Source organism: Lichenostomus cassidix, chromosome Z (assembly GCF_008360975.1).
Source record: "Lichenostomus cassidix isolate B80296 chromosome Z, HeHo_3.0, whole genome shotgun sequence".
In the NCBI taxonomy this organism is placed as follows: domain Eukaryota; kingdom Metazoa; phylum Chordata; class Aves; order Passeriformes; family Meliphagidae; genus Lichenostomus; species Lichenostomus cassidix.
This window is the reverse complement of record NC_139511.1, coordinates 1967759-1993124: the sequence shown is the minus strand read 5'-3', so window position 1 is coordinate 1993124 and position 25366 is coordinate 1967759. Positions and strand designations below refer to the sequence as shown.

At 38.9% G+C, this 25366-nt stretch overlaps 1 protein-coding gene across 2 annotated transcripts in view; it reads left to right on the top strand.

Moving 5' to 3' along the window:
• EDIL3 (EGF like and discoidin domains 3) overlaps positions 1–25366 on the top strand; it is a 222132-nt gene that overhangs the window by 144640 nt on the left and 52126 nt on the right. For both annotated transcript variants that reach the window (XM_085043169.1, XM_085043168.1), the window contains 2 exons: positions 8430–8611; positions 25023–25178. In XM_085043169.1, the coding sequence (XP_084899295.1) occupies positions 8430–8611; positions 25023–25178 (338 nt within the window). The remainder of the gene's footprint in view (positions 1–8429; positions 8612–25022; positions 25179–25366) is intronic.

Here is a 25366-nt window from a genome sequence, read left to right as displayed (position 1 = left end):
AAATAATTCTTCTACTCCATATATAAAACCAGAATTTTCTGAGACTTCATTCTGATTTTTTTCTCCACCCTAATAAAAGTGCACGACCTTTAAATTAATTCTGTCTTTTTAACAAGGCTTCAAGCCCTGATCCTTAAAGCTGCTTTACATGAATATAAAGTTATAACTACACCAAATGGCTTCCAGGAACAAGATCTAAATGAAGATATCTGAATTCCCAGTTATTAAAATGTTGGATGGGTTATAGAAGAAGATGGAAACAGCTTAGAGGCCATGAGAAGGGCTGTTTCTGTGTAGCCAGATTTAAATTACTGTCGTTTGCATGCAGTTTGTGTCCAGTGCAGTGGATATAGCTCATATTTAGCACAGCACTTCAGCAGTATATTGCAGGATATTCCCATCCTTTTACTTCTTTCTGAAGAACATGCATCCCATTGTAATGCAGAATTCATATGAGTGCCAAAATACAGTTTTTAAGCTATTCCAGTGAATACCTCTTGCACCAATTTCAATGAACACATCTTGTAACAAGCAATGCTGTCATTTCTAGGAGCAGTTGCTGTACTCGTGGAAGGGGGGAATAAAAACAATGCCAAACCACAAAAGGCAGAAAGAACATCTCCAGGCAGCAAAATAAGAATTGCTTCTTGAAAAGCACATACCCTTCTCCTGGCAAATGAACATGCTCGTTGTCAAGCCAGCTGGCAGGAATGCTAATTATCCTGGTGCTGGGATCCCACTGATTTCCATGGTAGACCTGCTAGAAAATGCAGATTGTCTTTCCTTGTGACTCCATCTCCTCATTCCAGCTTCACTTCCCAAGACAAGCTTTGGGTTTAGGTATTTTTTTGGGTATTTTTGGGTTTTTTTCAATTTTGCTTTTTGGAACAGGCAGATTTAAGATTGTTAACCACATAGATACAAATATGCTGATCTGCCTTCAAACTGGCAGTAGTTGTAGCTGGTTATCTACTTTAGGTAAAAATTATTCATTTTTCTTCTTTGTGACAACAAAAATTGGTCCTTTGGGGTGAATTTAGGGATAAGAGAAGACACACTGCAATATAATGCAGTTGCCACGTTGGTAAGGTTTTGTTTGTGCTGCACACCCCATAAAAAAAAGAAAAGAAACCTTCATACCACCAAAGATATATGAATGCAAATGTAAAACTAAGAAACTCTGAAAGAAGTTGTCTGTAACTACCCTGGAATTAGGTTAAACTTTCTCAGAACAGCATCTAATTAGCAGATTTCCTTAAAAAGCTGGAAAGCTGTTGAGGTTCCTTGTATTGTTCAGAGAAATATTTCTGTCACTGCCTCAGGAGAGGAGAAATGCATGGATTGTACAGGAGCTAGCATCAGCAAATAAAGACTATTTTTAAACGCAGTTTAGTTCTTAATTTTGTTTTTAAAATGCCAAAGTTATGCTTAAATTGTTAATTGGCTGAATCCTTTGTCATGAGCATTTGCAGCAGGTAGAAATAAAGGAGGTAATTAAGAGATCCACAGCTGCACAAATCTCCTCCACTGCCCAAGCTGCCCAAGTCCAGCTCCACCAAAAAAATCTTGGGATTGGTAAAAAGAACTCAGAGTCACGTATTTTTTCATGTCACTACACCCTAAGGTAAAATTAGTAATAATCAATTACTGTTGCGAGGCAATTAGGGGCTTTGGCTTCTTTGTCTGTCTTCTCTTATGTGTAAGTATGACAGTGATTTTACTTGAAAGCTGCTATGAATTTACCTTCTATAGTATAAATGTTGTTTAATTCTTGTGAGGAAATTGTATTTTTTAGTGTTGCACCATAATTTCCTTTTTTTCGGATTAATTTTAGTGGTATTTAAGTGGCTGTGAGTTATGTCGATGGTTAATGTCAACACTCAGACATGGTAGAAATGTTATTTTTCACACTGCCAGTTTGAAAGGTAAAAATCATTTTTCACATAAAGATTAATGTATTTCTATATGAGAGCTCAACAGAGTCTGAGAGACTAAAGGCCTTACCGCAGTATTTTTTTTTCCCAAGAATTCATAGTTGCTGCTTGACAACAAAATAAAATGAAAGTAATGTGTATGAAATGCTGTAACTTAAATAAGAGGTATAAACTCAGAGGAAGTATTTTGGTTTTGGCAGTTAAATAACTTTGTGTCACAGTCAAGGTTCAGCCTATCATTTTCCTGACTTCTAAACTCTACCCTGAATTTTGGGTTCTATTAACCTATGTGGCAAGGAAAGGTGTACTAAGAAGAGAAATCAGGACAAAAAAAACCAAAAAACCCAAAAGAACCCAAAAATTAATAAGAAAGATTCAAGTTTTACTAATCAAACATCAAGTGGGGTTGTTGAATGTTCACTACCAGAGCTTTGGAAAAAAAAGGGATTCAGGAAACACATTGGGAATGGTGTTGCTTTAATGTCGTCGGCATTTCTTTGGATTAGAAATTTTTCTGGATGGTTTGATGCCATGGTTTTGTCTGATAAGGATAATGACACAAACTGTATATCTTTGTCCTGAAATAATTCTTCCCAGGCCAGTTCTGTTAAAATAATTTTGAATTTTCCTATGGATGATATCAGTACTATTAATGTGAGGGACTTCTACACAAACACAATCACTTCATGAAGACATACCAAAAAGACAAAATAGTATTTTTCTGATTGCAAGTAGTGAAGTTTTGGATGTACTGTTCCTTTTTGAGCATAGGAATAACAATGTTTGGTCTGGTGACAAATCCAATAGTGCGTCTGACAGTGATCAGAAATTGATAATTGATGAATGAAAGAAGAAAAGGGCCAAGCAACAAGTGATGGTTGTCCCATGGTATTTTTCCAGCTTCAAGTGTTGTTCAGTTTAAGGCTCTGCCTCAATCAGAAGTTGTATCTTCCTCTAATTTTACTCCTATAGGCCCCTTCTTCACCTTTTCTGCATGTTGCAGTTCCCCAGCATTGATCCCTGTGGGTTTTGGCGTGGAATTTGCCATCCTATCCATCCTACCCAAGGAGCAAAATGGAGGAATCACCAGACTAGATTCTAGTCTGAATTACCAGACTAGAGCTAAGCAAACCAATCCTGAATAATGACCCTGTATTTCAATCACAACACTGTATAAAGAAAGACATAATCTGCTTTCACTGCCTGAGCTGCTGACTCCACATGCTCCTGTGCTATGCTGGAAGTGTAATTTTTTTGCACACTTGCTCGAGGTAGGAAATCCCTCTGAATGTCCATCAGGGGGATGTGAATATCAGCCTGGGGACTGCAGTGTGGAAAACTGTTTATAGGCAGGGAGTTGAAATCTCTGTGTGAGAATAAGAAGAAATAGTCTGAAGCCTGGATAGAATATGGGTAACCTGTGTGTCCATCAGCATTAATTAATGCAGCAATCAGTGTTCATCTGTAACCCCATTTTTCAGTGGTAAGGTTGGCATTTGGGGACTGTCACATCACTGAAACCACGAGAGGGTCCTCACACACCTCCAGAAGGAACTGAAGCTGTGTCTCCAACCATGTCTCTGCAAAAGCACTTTAGGTAGCTCTTATCAAGGAGATTTTAGCATTATCAAGTGAGGGTTGTGAGAAAGCAAACCCTGCAGAAACATCACATTGCATACAGTGAGCACTTTGGTTAGAGACTCTTAAATGGCTGTCCCAGTCCATCCAACGAGCTCCTAGAAATCAGAATTGCTGTTATCTAGGAAGAGCTGTCCTTGGCAGAACAAACTGGGTGAGGAGGAACGAGAAGAGCCTGGAGCATGAATTACTGCAGTGCCAGAGGTCATCATAATCCCATTGTCAAGCTTGGTGTTCAGCACCATTACCAGGCCCTGCTAAGCACAGCCAGGGTAACCTCATTCTAGAAAATGAGGTGCTTGGAGTGAGAAAGGATTGCAGATGTCTAAAGCAGATTTGTTTTCTCCCTGCCTTCAATTTTGCATGTTTGTTTTGGTGACGTTGGCTAGAGGCAGACCAGCAGAGGAAATGGAAGTTATGTATTCATGCTGCAAAGCCAGGCATGTTTCATCAATAACAAGAAATCTTTTCATTCTCTTTGCAAAGGCATAATCCTCATATTTTGAAGCAGTTTTTAAACCATTTGGAAGTTTTGCTTAATTTGTGGACTGACATAAATGTAATAGTTCAAATCAAATATGCTCAAGTAACATATTTACCCAGTGCTTTCTGCCTATTATCTCTCGCTGTAGTAACTATCTTAAAATAGTTTGCCTTTTTGCTATAAAGAACAAGACTCATCTACTTACTTCCCTATTTTAATGTTCTTCTGAGGAGATATCAATGTAAACCACAGTAAACTAACTGTCATCTCCCTCTGCTTCTTTTTACTCAAATATTATTGTTCAGCTGGGGGGATTTCTTGTTGCCAGAGATAAGGGTGGAAGCACAAAACTCATTTTTCTGGGGAGCTCTTTGATCCCTATACCCTTGGTCTGTGAGTGAAATCGACTGAAAACCAACTGGTCTGTGGTGCAAAATGGCACATAACATTTCTGGACCTAATAAAGGTTGAGATTGTAAAAGAAGCCCTCAAGGCAGGTTTATAACTGTGCTGTCTTCACGTGGTGGGGCTTCTCAGGAGAAGTGAAAAATTCACTATTTCTATGCTAGCTTTTTCTATGCTACACTTTTTCCCCATCCTTCCCTGGATCCATTCACCTAGCTCTTGGTACACCTTGGCACTGTTATCTCCATGGATAGTGAGGCTTCATGAGCATAAGTTTGTGTTTGATGAGGAAAAGGGAAGCATTAAATGGGTTTTATTTAGTGCATACCAGTAATTGTCACTATAAGATTAAAACCAGTATTACTTGACTTTGTATGTTGCTCTTTAATGACACTGAACTAACAGCTCCAGATGACAAAATCTGCCTTGTGAATCTGTATCACAAATATGTCAGGCAGCTTTTTAATTGCTGTTTAATTTTTTTTTTACTTCTTTGCATCAAGCATGTTGTTATATCCAAAGTGTCTCCATTAATTAATAATTTTTTTTAATTTAATGACTAACATTGACCAGTCTGAATTATACACAGTCACTTCAGTGATATTATGATTTCCCAAGCTGTCATGATTTCTGTTAAAAGAACCATGGATTTGATAAAACAGGAGTACAACAATAAAATATAACATCTCTTGTACTTGTTCTTGTCTTGTACAAAATATGCATCTCATTAAAAAACAAAACAAAACAAAATCTGGAAAAGCTCTTGTTGCCTGTTTTCGTTGTTAGTAGTCAATGATATATCACAGCTCTGAAACACCTAAAAAAATACTGGATAACTTGAAGAAAAGTATTTTTTTCTGTCTGAAATTTAATAGTGTGTGCAGAAACTGGTCTGTAACCCGTCTTTTAGTGATAAAACATATTTAATAGAACCAGAGATGGGTCATTCAGCTGAGGGTTTACAGGAAAAGCAAATTTCTTGTGAATTTAGAGAGTAATCACCCCATTAGAGCTTTTATAAGAAAAAAGAGTGACTCGCTAATCTAATGGAAGTTTTGGAAGAACTTAATGAACAGATGGCTAAGGAAAGTCCATTTGCTGTGGTATTCAACTACCCAAAAATATGTTCAATATTCAATTCTAACTGATAAAACAAAGTAAACTGAAAGGTTTTCTTGTAGAAAATTATCTCTGAATAAAATGCATACCTCAAGGGTGAATAAAAGGGCAGATTTAACAGTGGAAGGACCTCACTCACAGGATCCTAATGAAACTTCTGCTGAAGTCTTGGCTATTCAATAAATTAAAAAAAAAAAAAAGCAGAATGTTCCGATAATTTAAGAAATATAATGTTTCTAAATTATTATCCAGTCTCATGCTTTCCACACATCTGATGTTGTTATGTCTGAACTGAACAGCAAAGCAGAAAGTGTCTCTAGCCTGGTAGTTTTAACTTTTAGGAGTGGTAAATTTTGTGTTTAGCTCAGATTGAGAAGCTGACAAACATGACAAAACCATGACTGGAACTGCAAAGAAAATAAGGAGCTTGTACAATAAAGTACCTATTCCCTGCAGGTAGCGATTTTCTTTGGATTTCAGGAATAATCCTCCTAAGGCTAAGGCAGATAAACACTGTTGAGCATAAATGGCCATAGCTGACAAAATAGAGTTAAGTGCTGTGCTTGGTAATTAAACTTTGAAAGGAAATTGCCTTCGAGTTACGAAGGGAATTTCAAATTTCACTTGTAAGTATTTCACACGAATTTCAAATAACATTTAATGCATCTCAGGCAAGAAGTGCACTGACAGACATGCCTGACATCAGCTACCATGGCTCCAACATGCCTCCTTTTTAAGCTCCCCTCAGAAACCACTCTTCTGTTTTCTCACATCTCTGCTTTTAAGTAATTATCAGACTATGATTGCAGCTGTTAAAGATGGTTAATTTCATACACATGTCCTGTAGTTATTGGTGTGTTGGTGAGTTACACATTCACACATCCGTGTGAATTTTCTTTTCCGTTATGAGACAGTATAGTTTTTTTTTTTCTTTTTTTAATAATTAAATACAAGAAACTTTTGAAAACATGCACTTTTCTTAGCAGAGGAGAGTCATTTACCTCCAGCTTGCAGTCAGATACAGCAGTTTACACACCAGAGGACTTTATTCTACTCCTATGAAAATACTTCAGAAACAGCTAAGATCTGAATAGGCTTTTCAATCCTTGAGTAATGCTTGATGAAAACGCAATGAGGAATGACACTTTTCCAGCATACATGGGTTTCCTGAGTGTGTTCTATATTGTGCCTGCCTATGGTGGTGACAAAGAGTTTGTTTTCTTGTGGCTCTGCCTCATGCTTGGCACAACGACAGGAGAGAGCCTGCTTGGTGTGTCTTGTGCAGTTTGGAGTGCTGAAAGCAAAGCTTTCATTGTTGCCTGAGAAAGAGGAGTGGCATGAGGATCTCAGGCTCTAGCCAAGCGTTGTGGGCTGGTAAAAACCTGTGTGAAGTCATTATGTGGTGCAGGTCAGTCTTTAATTTCAGCATATCCTGGAAGTTTGGGCCAAGTTTTGCATTTAAGGAGCACCTTAAATGCTAAAATCCCTGAGCCCCACCTGCATGGGGGTTTGCTTTACCTTTCCAGAGCACAAGCATGTGCTTGTCCATCACACTTCCTCCATGATCAGCTTAAAGCTTCAGTTTAGTTTATATTTGTCTCCATCATCAGTGACACCCCACACCTGGGGACTGAGCTGCCTGCATTGTCTCCTGGCTGAGAGTAAAATAAAATACATTGTCTGTTTTATTGCGAGTTGCACTGGTCACTTTTTCTTCTCTGCACCTTTAAATTAACGAGGAGTTAAATTATTTGTGACTTTCTGCCCATGAGGTGTAAGGATTTCTCAGCTACTGTTTCAGAGTTTGTTCTTGGGTACTGCTTGAGGTGAAACGCTGCCAGGTTTCTGAGAAAACCTGAAATGTAAGTAAACATCTGTCCTGTGGCGCTCAAAATTGCCAAAGTGCAGCTGACCTGCAAAGCAGAAGATCTTCTGGGCAGCAGAGAAACAGTGGCTGCCAGAGTAATTCCTGTGATTGCCTTCTCTTCAGATTCTGCATCAGAACTGAGGAAAGGAAAATCTCACGTACTTGGTGGGGGGTGTTGAACAGTAGATAGGCTGCCAATTGTTTGTATATAATGAATTTTCATAGTTTTCTCAGTTTGGGTTGCTCACAATGGCTGAATGCCGTTGTTCCTGTGCCCAGATGGGGTGGCTTCAAAAAACAATGTATGCAGAAATATCTTGATTTTAAAAAATATTACATCTACAAGCATGACTGGTGGATAAACTAATGATTAATACCATACATAAAATTATGAACACTGGAGCACTTCGGTTAAAGATATACTTTGTAGCTTGCTGACTAAATGTATAAACCCTTAAATATTTTTAATGTTACTGAATGATAACCTGTGCCTGTTTTGATATTTCTGAAGATAATTGCAATAACAATCTGTAGTGCATTGGCTAAGTGCTGAACTTTGAAGCAAAAACAACAATATGAACTTTGCAGTAATTACAGATTTTTAAATTTACTTTCAGCAATCATTTCAGTATCTGAACCTGTGGATTGTTTTTGTTCATTGTGTCCTAAAACCTAAACTCACAAGTCTTCAGCTAGAACAAACTAAAAGAAATTGAAAGCTTAATCTTTTTCATTAATTTTATAACCAGAATAGTATTTTGCAAACAGTACTTTTTAAAAATTTCTACAAAATTTAAGCAAATTTCTACATAATTTCTATAAAATTTAAGCAAATGCTGTGGTCAGGCACTTTAAATTTCTTCTAAATTGTATTTGGCATGACATTTTGGATCTATTTGTATGCTTTTGTAATTACAGCCACTTGGGACTCAGAAGGGTTGATCATTTCAGTTTAATTAATTTTTTTTCCCCCCATTTGCAGGATGCTCTGGCCCACTAGGAATAGAAGGAGGGATTGTGTCAAACCAACAAATTACTGCATCCTCCACTCACCGAGCTCTTTTTGGACTCCAGAAGTGGTACCCCTACTATGCACGGCTTAATAAGAAGGGTCTTGTGAATGCCTGGACTGCTGCAGAAAATGACAGATGGCCATGGATTCAGGTAACAGATGGAGCTGAGGAGGAAGAAAATATCCTTGATTCAATTGCCAGTGTCACTTAAGAAACTGATGAAGACGAGTGGTTAATGAACAGCTAGATTCTTATTCATTGTCAGAGACACAGCCGAGGCTAAAAGGGACTATTTAGCTGAAAAACAGTGATAATATCGACTTTACAAATGCACAAGTTCTTTTTTATTTAAAAAAAAAAAAAGTGTGCATATGTTCCATTGTGGCTCTAAACCATGGAAGCAGATTTATGCAGGCTCCTTTCAGGGAAGCTGCTTTCCACATATGTTGCATTTATTTGGTGGTTAGGTCCTTAGAAATATATCACAGCAGTGTCTCGTGGCAGAGATCTCTTGACACATGCTGAAAGTGCTTTAAGTGTGGTTTTGGCAGTGCCAGAGCCTGCTGGAAGAGCTGCTCCTCTTTGCTGAGCTGCTCTGGGCACACAGGTTAAGTATTACTGGAAGTAACGAGGACTGTTTTAATTAAGGTTGAAACAGCTGTTAGTTCAGCCATACCCATGGGGCTGGAAATACACATTTTCCCACCCCACTCAAGGATGTTATTGTTAGAGTGATTCAAATGGCAGTGCCCTCACTGTGAACTGGATTTCTCCATGCCCAGCAAATGACTTCAGTAAAAGCCATGAAGCAGTGAGTATGAAGTCCTGTAGCAGTGCTTAAATGAAGGTAATGACCTTAGTGATTGCTGTAGCTCTTTGCTTGGGTGGTGTTTTCTTTTCATGATGTATGAATTGGGCTAAGCTTTGGCCATTTCAGCTGTTGGATATAAAGGTTGGTGAGTTCAATACTTATGGGAAAATCCTCTGCACTAAGCAGTGGTCAATATGTGAGGAGGATGCTTCCCTTCCAGTGAACCCACAGCAGGATTTAGCAAAATGTGGAGTTTGAGCACTTTATCTGGCAAGAACTAAGTTGAACAGTCCATAAAGCCCTCAGCTGTGTCACACACGTTCTTCTTGAAGCTACCTTAGGCATTAATATTGGTTCATATTCAAGTTTTTGCCCTGACTACCATTTGGATTGTTCTGAGAGGCTCCCAAATATCTGGAGGAAAAGCACACAGGGCCACCTGCTCATTTTTCTTGTGTGGAGGGCAGACACAAAGCACTGCTTGATGAAGTTTTCTGGAACTGGTGCGGTGGGAGTGCTGGGTTTTGTCAGCTCTGAAAAACGAAAACTGGTGTTTCTGTTTGTTATTTATTGCAGAGTGAAAACACAAAGGGCCTTCAAGGTGTCGTATTTCAGTTTTCATCCATAAAGATCAGGGGGGTTAGGAAGTCTGTAAAATTTATACATTGAAAAGAACTGGAAAGGATCACTCAGAGGGACCTGAGCAGAATTATTTCCATGGGACTAGAAGGCTAATGTAACTTTAATGGATAATGAAAAAGTCAGCATTACAGTAGCTTTTGGGCTGTGTTAGACTGTGGGCTTTATTAAATGAGCTGGAGAAAAAGTTCAAAATCATTTAGCACCAGCCCTCTAGGCATTTCTTTTCTAGGAGATGAACTGGATGGGAATATCCAAAGGTCTGGTGAGCCCACATTTGTGTTTGGCACTGTGGAAGCAGCTGTCAGGCTCCCTTGCACTTTGCTCCCTGGGAAGTCTTCCCTTTGCTCTTGGGCCAGGGGAGAAAATGTGTCTAAAATCTCAGCCCAGGGCATCAGGTCTGAAGAATTTGGGGTTTTTTTTGTTTTTGTTTTGAGTTTTGGATGTAATTCCAATCCCACACAGGTTATTCTGTAATTTTGACAACCATGTTGTATAAGGACTTTTGATAAGATGATGTCATACAATTAATGTGTTTTAAGCATTCCCTTCTTTTCCTTCTCATTTTTCTTTTTAGTCTATCATTTTCACAAAACTTGCCAAATACCTTTTTTTAATCCTTTTTTTTTTTCAGTTCAGAGCAAAATTAAAAATATTCTTTTTAATTCCAGAACAGAAGTCTTGGGAGGATTTATTTCTTTCCATTTCTCTTTCTTTAAAACACCTGGGACTGGAAAATCTGAATCTTTTTAGAGAGATGACACTTTCAGGAAAAAAAAGTGCTTTTCAGTGTTCTGCAGAAACTCCTTTTAGATTTGGCAAGGCACAGACATCCACAGACCCACACTTTATGCACAGTAGTTCTTTGCATCAGAGCAGTTTGTTCTTCAAGCATGAAATAAGCTTTAAGAAGCAAACCCTGTCTGACCCTCTTATGGGTGAAGAGTTTCCTCTGAGAGGAAAAGAGGAAATCCCACATCCCATTTTTGTACAGGTTCTGTATTGGCCAGGAGGACACTTCATAAACGTCTGTGTAGGGTCACAAAAATTCAGATTTGGGCTAAATTTCTGGCTGCCTTCCTTTGGTCTTGTGGGAGGAAAGATGCCAATCCCTCCACTTGGGTTTTCACTCTGGTGTCAGCAGCTCCTTCCCAGACCCTACTGCGAGCCTTTCCTGGAACCTTTTCCAGGCTGCTCTGGGTGAAGAGGCAGCTGGGCCAGAAGAAGGCACTGAGAAACCGTGTGAATTCTTGGCAGAGATTAAGTGGGGAGTTACGAAACCGGAAAATCCATTTTTAGGACTTGTAAATTAACATTTAGCGCAGTGAACCTGGAGCAATCGCCTGTTCCCCTCTTGTAGTTCCTAATGCTAGATAAATTCTAAAGGAACCTGAGTATAATGGGCAAAGTCCCTCAAAGTATGATTATGTACAAGCCTGTAGCTATTTTTGCCTTGTTCCATCATTATCAATTTTCTTTGTCATTTAATTCCTTTATTTATATGCAGCCTGGCAAATAAAAGGTTTGAGTGCTCTGCTTATAACTCACTTGTAATGAGCACAGAAGTTTTTTCTTCTCTAATCTTTCAGGTGTCTGATACACATGAACTAATTAGTATGCAATTTCATTTTCCTGCATTCTCCCAGTGAACTGAAAATTGAAATTGCCATTTTAAATTTACACTCTCAGCATGTAATTAGTAATGGCACTACAATGCTTGTAATTGGCTTGTGATTTAAAGGGTCGGTGACCATGCTTTTGGAAGCAATTTAGAGTCAGAGTAAGTCATATCTGCCTTTTAAAGTTCTCCTGACCTCTGTTTCTCCTCACAGGTTGGCTGTGATAAAATAGCACCTGTGGAGTGGTTACCACTTTATTAGTGATACTAACTTTTATCATTTGCAAATACAATGACAAAAAAAATCCCATATGTCTATTTTTCATTAATTGGTCCTGAGATATAACCAAAATGTTCACTTTGCCTGTTCCAGTAATGAGCCTTTTTGTCAGCACCTTTTTTTAAAAAAAACCAGCAGTTTCTCTTTTCCCTTATGTCCTTTTACATTTATGGCTTTAAAATTTGTTGGTTTGTTCTATTCTGATTTCACTTCATCTCTGCTCATTCTTTGCATCTGTGTTTTCCTATTCACATATTATTTATTCTGTTTAAAGCAGTATGAATCGGAATAGATGCAGCCATGGGGAGGATTATTGCTTCTCTTATCCCTCTGCCATATCCAAAACCATGATGGCAGCTAATCTCTAACTCAAACTGCTGGCAGGACTTTGTGGATGTTACTCCTCTCTGGTGATTTCTTATCTAGGAATCCACGCCTTTGCCCTTACAGTTCTTCTCCTCTCCCAGTTTCATCACTCCCAGGTTCATCTCCCAGTTTTAATCACCCTCATATTTCTGAATTAATTTTTCCCCCCATCCATGACTTGCCTCCCATTTTTTCCTCAAGATATCATCCTTTTTTTCACAGAATCATAGACTGGTTTGGGTTGGAAGGAACCTGAAAGATGTTCCTAGGTGGTTTTCTGGTTTGGTTTTGGTTTGGATTTTGTTTTTAAGTGGATTGTAGTCTTCTGGACATGGAAATTGTTTTTACAGTTGGTAACCCACAGCTACCGAAAGCAGAATCAAGCTTACATCTGGAGAATTTTAAGAAAATGCACTTATTAGGGTTCATCATGCCACTGTGTGGGAGAGGTGTTTGAGCACCTGACCTGCTGCTGGAGACTGTTGTACATAAATGTAAAGTATTAAAACAGAATTATAAAACCTCTATTTTGCTATCCCTCATTAAAATAGCGTAAACTGTTTCTCCAGGGGTATTGGTATGGTTACCGACTGGTTTTTGAATAAAATATCCAAATATTTATTTTATTATAAAAAGGTAGTAGGAGGATTGGAGGATTAATTTACAAAACAGCTGGACTGCTCAGTTTGATTGCAGAATCACAAAATGGGAAGTGAAGTTGATTCAGGTGGACTAGTTAGCTTTTTTTCTCTGTTTTTTGGGGTTTTTTTTTGCATACAAGAGAATCCCAAATATTTTGTTTGATGTTTCTTCCTCTATAAAGACTTCATCCCTTTCCATGTATATTTCATGCATTTTTTTTTCTTTCTTGGGGTCAATTTTTTAAAGTCAAATTGTCATTTCAAAATGGAAAAGCTAGAAGTCTCACTTAGAATATATGAAAAAAGAACTATAATTCTATCATTTTTGAATGTATTCCCTAAGTGACTTTTCTGAAATTATGTTCTAAAGTTCAGATGAAACACTATAATCAGAAACACAACAGTTTGATGGAAAATGTGCCCAAATTCTAATTGGCAATTTAAATATATATTACTACTCCAAAGTAAAATTAATTTGGTTTATTTACCATCTCAGTGTTGTCAATAATGGTTTTTAATTTTGTTTTTTTAACATCTTTGCACAGCTTTAAGAAAATTTCTTTACTATATTTCTTGAAACTATGAGTAAAAAGCTTCCCTGAAGGGATTGTTAATAAAAAAGATGACCTGTGATGGAAAGGTATCTACCCCAGAAGATTCAGAGCAAAATATTTCCCTGATCTCTGTCTTATTTAGAATTAATTTATTTATTTAGTCTTTCTTTCTTTTTCTTTTGGTCATTACTGAGAATGCTTAAAAAAGAAAAGTCTAAATAAATTGATATATTATTTCTAGTAGGTAGAATTTATATTTTGATTGAGGCTTAATTTGTTTTTTACACAAGTATTTCCACACTTTTGGTTTCAATCCCACCTCTGGTGCTCAGCCTCACATTTTTGGGACTTGCAGTGCCGTGGCATAAATAAATGTGTGACTCTGAGTCTCACAAACCTCATCAGAACCACTGTGACAAAAAATACTTGTAATAAAAACTTAAAAGTTCCATCCTTCTTACCCCCAAGCAGAAAATCATGAAGTCTTGGGTGGGTTTTTTATAAAAAAAAAAAAAAAAGAAAAAAAGAAAGGCAAGGAATAAAGATTAACAGCTTCCTCATCAAGAGCATCCAAAGAGCAAGTATGCACCAGGTGATAGCTATTTGCTAATGAAATGATAAAACCCAAAATACACAGAGGCTGTGCAGAACATTCACTCAAACATCTGTTGGTGAGAGCTCCAAGCAAACTGCCATCTGTGAAACCATTCGTTTTGTCAAAGTTCATTTCCTCACTCACGAGCTCTGGTTTCCAGGCTTCCAAAAATACCTGTCACCGCAGCTCAAATGTTTAATATCCCCTAATGTGGCTCTCATCTCAGTGTCCTGTGGCCAGGTGAGCTTTGTGAAGTACTGAGTCATTGTGTGAGGTGATGTGCACCACATTGGAAGAATTAACCTCCTAAGTTTAATGCTAAAAAGTTGTTAAGGTTCTGGCTTTTTTTTCCATACTTTGAAATTTGGCTTAATGTCATAGAAGGATTTCCTTGGAGGATATTGATGAGTGGCAGTAAGTGCCTGAAAGCCCTTGGCTGTGGAGAGCAGAATCCAATAAGGAAAGTGCAGTTGAATTAAAACAATGCCATGTAGGACCTGAACTGCAGGAACTGGAAGGGATTGTCTGCTGGCCAAAGTCTGCCATAAATTCACTGACTTCAGTGAACTCAATACCAATGTCTGCTCTCTGCACACCTCCCTCAGCATCTATACATTTAACTCTCAGGCCAAAAACCTAATTTATTAGAGGTTTTTTTAGTACTCAAAGCAGAGAGGGAAACAAAGGGACTGGGAGCCTATTTCTTAGTGTAATCATCCCTGCACTCCCTCGTGTCCCATATCTTGGTATCCATTTCATATCACATCTCCTGCTTGCATTCCTCATACACACAAACTCCCACACACACACACATTCAGACAACTTTGGATTGAGGTTCTGCAGGCACAAAAGCAGTCAGTTCAGAGTTAGCATCCCCATGGCAACTGAAGCTTGATGCTGTTATGAGCACCATCCATCACGTGCTCTGCCAACTTTCCTTAATTACTCCTCCTAATGTGGCTGAGGGACTGAAGCAACAGGACCTTTAAGCACTTTATTCCCTGTGTCTGCAACACCATCCATTTAAACTATTTTTTTTTGCCACTCTGATATTGAAAGCAATCAAATCTTAGAAGGTGGTGACGCCAAAATGGACAAATGTGTGCTCAGCCTGGTTTGTTGCATCAATAAGAAGTGAGAGGTGTCCCATCACCTGTGTGGTGGTTTGCAACGGGATGATCCATGGGCATCACAGCCACCTCGTGAGAAGGACAGCATCCAAACCTGCCAGATGATGCCACGCTGATGGGATAGTCAAATGAGGCATTTTTACCTTCTAACTCTCACCTGCAAAACTGGCAAAGCAAAGGATCCTCACTCACAGCTACTGTCCTGCTAGACTCATAGGAAAGTAATTTCTATACAGCTGAGGCTCAGGAAACGAAGGTCAAGAAAAATTAAATGCCAGTATATTAAGATTTTTTTTGGTGTGCTTCACAGGCATATATATGTACACCCTTGGCCTCCTTGGGCCCAGGACACTGCTGGCTCAGGGACAGCTTGGTGTCCCCCAGGACCCCCCACTGACCAGTGAATAGCACTGACCCTTCATCCAATCATTGGACATTGGAGTAAGTTAAATAAATCTTGGCCCAGCACTGAACCCTGGGGACACCACCAGTCTCTAACTGCCCCTGTGACACAGATTACAGCCCTCTGGAGCTGTCCTTCAGCCATTTCTCAATCCAATTTACCCTCTGGACCTTCTCTTCAGCCAGTTCTCCACCCAATTTACCTTCTGGAGCTGCTCTTCATCCAGTTCTCCAATTTTCCCTCTGGAACTTCTCTTCACCCAGTTCTCAGTCCGATTACATCTCACTCCTCTCAGCGGGGATGTCCCAGAGCAGCTCAGGCTGTTGGAAGCACAGGAAGTCACCAACACCATGATGCTGCCACAGAAAAGAAGGTCTGGAGCAAACTCACCCTCCTCGACCTCTCCTGGAAAAGATGGCATGTGTTTGTCATCTCAAAGACCTTCCAATTCCAGCCACACACCAGCTCTGTGAGCTGAAAAATAGGAGTGTATTTCACTCTTGCACTCTTAGAACCTTCTTCTCCCATGAGTGGTTAAAGATAAAAACTCATTCTGCAAGCCTTGGTTTTCTCAATGAGACTTTTCAAAGATTGTCTATCACAAAACCAACCAATGTTTAAGGTTTTTAATCTAATATTTCGCCTGGAAATTTTTGTAGAAGGAAAATGTATTTTGAGGGAAAACGTGCAGATAAATAAGGAAAATCTCACTGAAGGGTAACTTTTAATGTTTCCATACCAATTTTTTTTACTTTTGAGTCCTAATTTTGAAAGATAATAAAAAATATGTAATGACTGTGCTTGTCATGATTCAACAAATAGCCTATTTTTTATAGTTCAGGAGGTATTCATGATTTTAGCCAACCTTCTGTGTTCTGTAGCTGCATCTGTGGGCTGAGAAATCCTTTGAGTGGCACAGTCCTTTCATCAATCACAAAGCCATCTGTCCCCAGTGTTTTTCACCAGCTCTTCACTCCACTTGTGTCCATCTCAAACCTTGACCTCTCTCCCCACACCGCCAGTCTCTCAGCAACCAACAGATCCTCCTCAAAGATGGGAACACGTGGGATGGATTGTTTCCACACACTCCTGTTCTGCCTCTTGTCTTTCTCCCACAAATTTTGCCATGTTGTGAGAGCAGTCTAGCAGTTTCCCTAATTATGTGTAGCATTCCCATCTCAGTCAGAAGTACTAATTACATCTGGAACTTCAGTGTGCTTGATAAACTGCCAGCTGAAAAAGCTCAGCAGTGCCCAGGGCACAAATATCCATATATTTGCAGATATATAGGGCAAGAAAAAGGGTGGTGTGGGCAAGAATAACAGGGAGCATAAAGCCAGCTGTGGTGGCCAGGTTCATTGGAAAAGGCAGTTTGAAACAGGTAAACATTGATTAGGATTAGCTTGACCATGAAAAAAGGGGGTAAACGTACATATTTTAATATAGTTTGTGCACCACTTGATAGCACTACTATCACTTGCTAGGGTTATTCTAGTGGAGGGAACAAGTAGCTGTCGTTTCCCACTGTGTTAAAATAAGCTGGGGATGTGCAATGAGATCTCACAGGGCCAGGGAGCTCTGATCTCCTCAAGAGATCAAGTCCGCAGATTTCAGATCATTAATACTCCTTTAATCAGTACATTGGATGCCTTTTCCAACCTTAATGATTCCATAATTCCATGTGTTCTTGGTCTAAGAAGATGCACAGGACCTAGACAAAGACCACTGAAATCAGAAGGAGAATTTTTCCCAGTTGTCCTTTCGGAGCTTGAGAGAAGGTCATATTTGTCTGTGGAGTTTTTACCAGAGTATATCTGCCAAAATGCCATAAAAACACATGGAAAGTATGTAAGAGAAAGTACCTCTCAATATCTGAAATTATTTCACAACCAAAAATTTCCCTGAGCATATTTTCATAGTGGTTTTAATATTGCACCTTTCAAATTCACTTCTTTTCCCAAGGAAGACGGTTTTCATGCAGGATGAAAAGAAAAATACGTGTTTGTGACCTGAGTCTGACATCCTATCTTCTAAACCTGTGAGCTGCTGATCAAAGCTGTTTTACAAGGGGAAATACACACAGACATTTTCACTGGCATTTTTATTTACATATTCTTGGGCTGATCCTCGAGGAAGTCTTTTAGACACTGTGGGGAAGTTCTTTTTGAGAGACATTAACATTCCAAAGACAGGAAGACAAGTTCAAAGTAGATGAAGAAGCTAACAATGGCAATAAATGACCTTGGTGTTTCTCAGGTAACCTTCAGTTTCAGATAGCTAATACTAATTTGATCAATACTTTGCAAATAAGATGATATTTTGCAGGGCTACAAACCTCTGAACAACGTGAGATTGATTATGGGCCCCTTCTTGAGATGACAGTCTAAACATGACAGTGTTTGAATAATTCATATAATCCAGTTAATGGCATTCATAACAACTACCTTTGGGACTCAAATAATGACTTAATAATAAGAAGGAACAGACTAAGCAAGTTTTCAGTCTGTCTAATTATGTAAACTCTCTGAGGCATAAATTGAAAGTTCTCAACAAAAGCCAGATGAAGTAGATGCTTTTTGATAATTCTCATAACGTATGTTCCTCCACGTTAGCATTGCTTGGGCCAAACAACCCTTGTATTTATGTTTTCTATACAAGTAGGGTTTAACCTATATTCTGATCTCCTCACGGAGAGGCAAATTAAATTAGTGGTCCAATTTGCATCTCTGATTCTGCATGCCTAATTTGAGGCATGCACATAAGTAAGTCTTATTGCAGATGGCAAAGGTGGTGAGTTGTTTTTAGAGGGTTGGCTGAGGCTGAGATGCAGGTGAGCTTAGGAAAGCCCTGAGAGGTGTTGGTTGTTACCCTGAGGTGTGATAGGGTGAAAACCACAGGAGGATGAGTTTGCAGAGGATCTAACAGCAAAGTTATGAAGAGGCTTTCCTGGACTTGCATCCACAGAACAGAAACAAAATAGGTTGGGGTCAGAAATAACCTGAGTGTTTAATTGGTCTGTCCTTAAATTACAGTCCCACAATCATGCTGGGAATTATTATTTCCAAAGTGACCTGTGGCAAATGTTAGTTCTCCTAGCCTATTACAGGATAACAATTTATACTGTAATGTGAATATTTTAAGATAATATGTTGTTTTTCTCCATGGGGCAAACCTCCTTCCAGCGATGCTGCCATGGATAAATCCCTGCATTTCCTCCCTGGGTGCTGCTTAAAACACACATCACTGCCCCTGTGCTGACTGCATTAATGCCCTGAACTAAATCCGGGGAGCTCTGCTGACAGGGCTGATTAGGGGAGTATCAAAAAGCCACAGACAGGCAGGACAGATGAGCACCTCGTGTGCAGGTGCTGGCGAGGCTGTGCAGGGAAGTTAATGCTGACTGACCTGCTGTGCCCTTGCTGCTCCTCATCACCATCCCAGCTCCTCACTCCTGGAGAGGCACCAGGGTGAAACAGCACTGCTCCTGCTTGGGGATGGAAAAAGAAGCACAGTTCCCCAGTGTTGTGTCAGGTTGTTCCTTCCCTGGGTTTATTAAAACACATTTCCATTGGCAAGTGTCCCTGTTTTTCATCAGAAAATGTTTCTCTGGGTGCTTTCTATCTCGCTTTGTCAGAATTATGGTTTAAAAAAAAAAAAAAAAAAGGAAAGAGACAAAAAAAATTAAATTTCAATCCTTCAAAACCTGATGAGATCAGCAGGGAAGGGTTGCTGTAATAAATCTTTTAATGCCAGTATAACCTTGATCTCTTATTCAACCCCATTTTTATATGAGTAATGGTGAGTAGCAGTAAAAATATATTTACTTTGTGCTAGAAAAGATGAAGAATTATTTATGACAATGCTATTCCATCTCATAACTGAAACAGGTAAACACCTTTGTTCTCCATAAAATACATTTCTGTTTATGAATATAAAACTACATTTAAGGTCTCAAAGACCCAAGGTTTCATGTAGGCTTTAATTTGAGCATTTCTGGAAAGCTTGCTCTGGAGGAACCCTTCAGACAAGGCTGTTCTGTGGAAAATATTGGTGGTGTTATTGCTAACAGGGAGATAACAAATGAGGGGAACATGGTTATGGATTCTGTCCAGGAGCATCCCTAAAGTCACTCTGTCTTCTCACCCCTCTTCTCCTCTCCTGCATGGAATAATGTAGATAAGACAGATGCACCTGGGTGGTCTTTCATCTTTTTTGTCAAGTGTATAGCTTCTGCAAGCTGAATATGCTAACATTTGATCACAAATTGTGAGAGGAAGATGAACACCTTCCGCTGGTGCTGTCCCCAGTCCCTGCTGTTCTGTTACATTCACACATTACGACTCTGAATTTAATCTTCTTTTTTTACCTACCGTTCTAAGGTTTGTAAACCAAAGCTGAGAAGTTATTTATGGCCTTTGTTTTGTGGAGCCCTTTGGACTTACTTATGAAAAACAAGCTCCTAGATTAACTCACAGCCACCAGTAGAGCTGCTCACACACCATGAAGATTTGCAGGGCTGGTTCTGAATTGCCTCTGAAAATGGTGCACTGTGCAATCAACAGGAACTCATAAAATTACCTTGTTCGTACAACCACTTTCTCTCAGAGAAGCAGTCTTTCTCACAGGTTTTATTTCCTTTCCAGTAAGGATTTTCTCAGGTTCCAGTAAAGTCTAGATTGGATATGTCTTCATCAGTGTAGACAACTGAATTATTTAACATCCCCAAACTGATATGAGTGACTCACTGGAGTCAAAAGCATTAGTGAAAATTGTTTAATAGATAATTACTCCTACAGGATCAGTAAACACAGCTCGCTGGTGACTTTTTCCCCTCTTTTGGGGAAAGGCCACGGATCTGTACCCTGCTGTGATCGCCAAAGTGGTCTGTGTAATCTTGGGAGGACTCTGCTGGCTGAAAGGAACAAGATTAGAAGAAACTTCAGGGACTTCTGAAACTAATGGAGTTGGTTTTATTCCCCAGCTCTTGGCCATACACTGCTCTAGAGAGTCTCTACGCCATGATTTTATTTCATTTGTCTACATGGACAAATTCAATGTATAACTGTGTACCCAACGAATGATCTGAGGAGGTGTTTCTTGTCTCAGTAGCCTAACTCACATAAGCTGAGCTGGCTCTGTGCCTGGAACAGGCTACCTGAACAGAGGCCAAGACAATTAGGTGTATAAAAAGCAGACAAATTTATTCAAGGCCTTCAAGGTACATTCAGGCAAGCAAAGTCCCCTTCAGAGACTACTCCCAAAATGGACACTAGGTCATGAGCTCTTCACCTTTTATAAGTTCTGTCCTGTTAGCATGTTGGTCCCTAATTCTCCAATCACACCTTCAGGTGATGATATTGATCACCCCAGGCCCTGCTTCCCCTTTCCACCATTGTTTACATATTTCAAGCCCTAGGGTAACTAGTATATCTTGAGTCTCTATCCAGAGAGCTTTGCTTTGGTTACATGTGTTGGGAACAGAGGTTTTCAGCATTCTGTAAGAGCACAGAACTACACCAGGTTACAGATGCATGAAGAGAAAAAAAGGGAAATTCTTCAGGTATCATTCCCCGCTTTAGAGTCCTGACAAGGCCTCCACCTTGTCAGCTCTCTGTCTTAAATACCCATTTTATAGTATCCATTTAACAGCAATATATTTCTAACAAGCGTGTCTAAAAGTAGTAACGTTTTGTACAGACAGCTATTACGTCAAAATTTTGATTACAATTACTATGAACAGTTTTGATTCGAAGCTGATTTGGTAAACATGACCTGAGGGTGTGGAAGAAATACTCAAGGCTTAGTATGTTATATCTTTAGACGCTATCTGACGTAAAATCTGAGTTTTGGATGCACTTTGGACCTGAATCACATGCAAATCTTGGTTCCAACCCGGGCCATGGTTACCAATCGTGCATATAACAATCACAGAAAAAACTTCTGAATCACATCATCCCTGTTTGCATCAGTCTCTATTTTCAGTTGCTTCAGGAGAAGAGGATTTCTTAACTCTGGAGCAGTGAATCCAGTGTCCTTTACAGGTGACTTTAACAGCTACTTAGGGAGTCATCAGGACTTGGAATTCCTGCTCTGTGCCTGTGTTCTCCTTGTGCTTCCCTCAATACCACCACAGTGGCTTTGCCCCTTCCACCCTGAGTGAATAATCCATAATCCAGTTCTTGTACCGTCAGATTTAAATAAATAGATATCAGAGCACTTGCTTTATTTTACACGCCGTTTTACCTGAGCAGCTCAGTGTTCACCACTCATTCCAGTCCCAGAAATCCTCCTCATTGGCATGCAAAGCCCATCTGAGCAGATTCCATAACCTGCAGGTGTGAAACAGAACCTTATCCGAGTTTCATAATGTTCTTCATGCCAGAAGGTTGTAGGGCACTGGGTGTCCTAGGATTGCAGGCAAATCCCTGGCAGATGCCAGGTGAGTCAAATCCCATGGAAGTTTCTGGACCCAGGAGATCCTTCTGAGCTGGTGCTGGGCAAAGGTCCTTGAGCAGAGGTGAAGTGTCAAGTCTGAATCCATTTCTCTTAAAATAAATTTAAATGGGAAATGGGAAAATGGTAAAACTTATAAGTTTTCTCTTTCTTTCTGTCTTTCTTTCTGTCTTTCTGTCTTTCTTTCTGTCCTTCCTTCCTTCCTTCCTTCCTTCTTTCCTTCTTTCCGTCTCTTTCTCTCTTTCTGTCTTCCCACCTTTCTTTATCTCTCTCTCTTTCTCTCTCTCTTTCTCTCTGTTATTTTCACTCTCTTTCTGTCTTTGTATTTCTTTCTCTCTTTCTCTCTGTAAGTAAATCCCAGAAATATCTATGCCTGTATCCTCTTCTTACAAGGCCTTTACCATGCCTCACTACTTAAATTATTGGGGTAAATCCCTCAAAACACTATTGATCTTCTTTCATCCTTGATTTTTTCCAGTTCATCTAGGTAATGATAAGGCATCCTTTATAAGTGAATCCCTCATGAATTACCTTTTTTTAAAAGATATGTTATTCTTTTGTTCTTATTCTGGCGACTTACACCTTTTTGTTTTAAAACATCATCATGCACATAATTAAAATGTATAACTTTCTGTCCCAGATCTGAATCCACAAAGCAGAGTTTCCTGTGCTGTTTTTTCTCACAAATGGCACAGAAAAACACTTCTGAAAAAACTTTTAGTGCTAAAAGATGTGGATCCCATTTCTTCACAACTTCCTACTGAAGTATGTTAGTTAAGAAATATTTCAGCGCCTGCTTTGTTATAGTCATTGCTATGGTTGCAATATTTCAAATTGCTAATTCAATTTTTGAAAAATTAAACATTTTGAAAAATTTCAAATTTGAAAAATTTAAAACATATAAAAGAATGCAAAGTTACAAAGGGGAAATTAATTTCTGGTGCATCCATATGCACTGAAAAGACCTACCGGGGGGTTTCTATGTAAGCAAACCATAAGCATTTTAAGCTTTTTTTTTCCCCCACTTCACTGGGATTTTTATGCAAATCTTGACAGGATATATAGACCCAGTTGCAAAACAATGTAGCCTGGTTTTGTTTTGTGTGTTGTACCACAAGATTCACAGGGTTCAATAGTGGTTAAAGATCAGTTTGTGACTCAAAGGATGGATACTTTGAAATCAATAAATCCTCTAAAAGGAAAGATTCTGCAAATAGGAATAGGACATCCAGTGGTTCAAGCCATGGTTGCAATTAGTAATGATTCTTTGGGAGTAAACAGGGAAGAAAATCCCTCATCCAAATAAATTCTCATCCAAAAAAACCCTCCCCAACATTATTACCCAGAAAAAGAAAAATCAGTGACTCAGCTGCAAAAATATTATTTATATGCATCATTGGATCAAACAGAATTTATTTGGTGTTCCATTACACGTTGCTTTTCCCATGCAGAGAAATGTGAAGATGCTACCAGTCAGCAAATAATCAATGACTGGTTTCTGTTTCACTGTGCTTTCTAATTTGTTTTTGCAGACAGTACTCACTTCATTATTAGCAATTTTGTAAATACATGGAAAATTGGTTTACTTGCCTGTTAATTAATATTCTGAAATTCCACATAGAGAATGAAATATGCATAAGAGACTTAGAGAAATCTTTAACTGGATACTATTCCATGTTAACTACATTTTTAATGTGGTTGTGGGACTAACAGTAGTCTCTGGAGCTGCCTCCTTACAAATATAATATATTTATTTTGGTTTGCCTTCCCCTCTGGGGGACTAGGAACTGGGGAAAAGAAGTTTTCCAAGGCTGCAAAATGGCATGAATCTTTTTGAATTATACCTGTCTAAATTCCTGGTGTGAGTCCATTCTCCCCACTGGAATTGGAAATGTTCCTGAACTTTCCTGGTATATGTGGGAAAGATCCTGTAAAAAATCTGGAGTTTTTTCTAGGATGCTTCTCCTCTCTCAGTGGATCTAAACCTCAAAAGCATGCATTGTTAATCCGAAAGTGTGTGAGTGTTTATTAATTTCTTATAGGGAGAACTATGGTAAGAGTACACTAAAAGCCAACTATTTCAGAAAAGTAGCAAGACTCACGCCAAAAAAAAATCCAGGAAACCAGAAGAAACCATAAAATTCTATCTTTAGGAGAAAGAAACTGAAGGTTTCACATTGTGCACACAGAGAGATCTTGAAGCACCAAAGTCTGATCCCCCCTTACATCCTTCACAGAGGTCAGATTTTATTCCCAACTGGGAGAAAGTCTTCAGGCCACACTGTAAAAAATAAAGAAATTAAGGTATTTGCCAGCGATTCTGGGTCTGAATATCACACTTAATTGTCAGAGTTGGCTTTCCCCTGCCACAGAGAAATAAAGGAGGCAGGATTAAGGCTGTTGGGATAATGCTGGATTTGTTCACTCTGAACATCCTCATTTTGTACTTCAAGGGGTTGCGTTCAGCTCATACAAGCACACAGGGAATGTTCATATCCACTGATTGATATTTTGCTATTGACTGGTTTAGGATTAACATTTCAGTCTTGATCTCTAGATATATGAATTTTCAGTGAGAGTCAAGAAAAGGTCTTGTTTCTTTGCTCTCAGAACTTTCATATGTTTTTCTTTTCACCAAGAAATTTTACTTGAAGATAACTTAGGTTCTTTTTTATGGTATTGCAAATTGGCTTCTAACAGAACAGAAGATTTTGCCTTTGGTTTCTTTTTCCTTCCAGGCAGGAAATATGTTGGAGTAACACTATATGCCAGAATTAATAAAATGTCCCAATAACACCCCAGTAATGTTCTGTACATCTATAATATATGTATATCTTTGTGCACACATACAGGAAATCAGCACAGTCCAGGCTTTTAGTTCAGTTTTATTCATCCATTATATGCATTTGTACATTAAATTAAGGAAAGATCAAAGGAGTTAATGCAAGTGTAAAAGCAGTAATCTAAAAGCTACAGCGATGCTTTTTTCTGTCATTTAAGAAAAAAAAAGAAAGGAGAATCAAAGGAATCAAGGATTGTGTCCCACAGATTAACAGAGTGCTGTTATTTCAGATAAACCTGCAGAAGAAGATGCGAGTCACTGGAGTTATAACCCAAGGTGCCAAGAGGATTGGAAGTCCAGAATATGTGAAATCCTACAAAATTGCATACAGTAATGATGGGAAGACATGGACAATGTACAAAGTAAAAGGCACAAGAGAAGACATGGTAAGATAAAGTCCTCTGTATCTGAATACATCCCATGGTTTAGCTGCCTTCAGAAGTATGAGTTGTCTCTGTTATTTAAGCCTAATTGCCTGGCAGTATGATATAGGTTTCACTATTATTATTTTTCACTGGAAAAAAAAAATAAACCAACAAATTTGCATTTTCTCCCTGCTAAAAATTTCTTATAC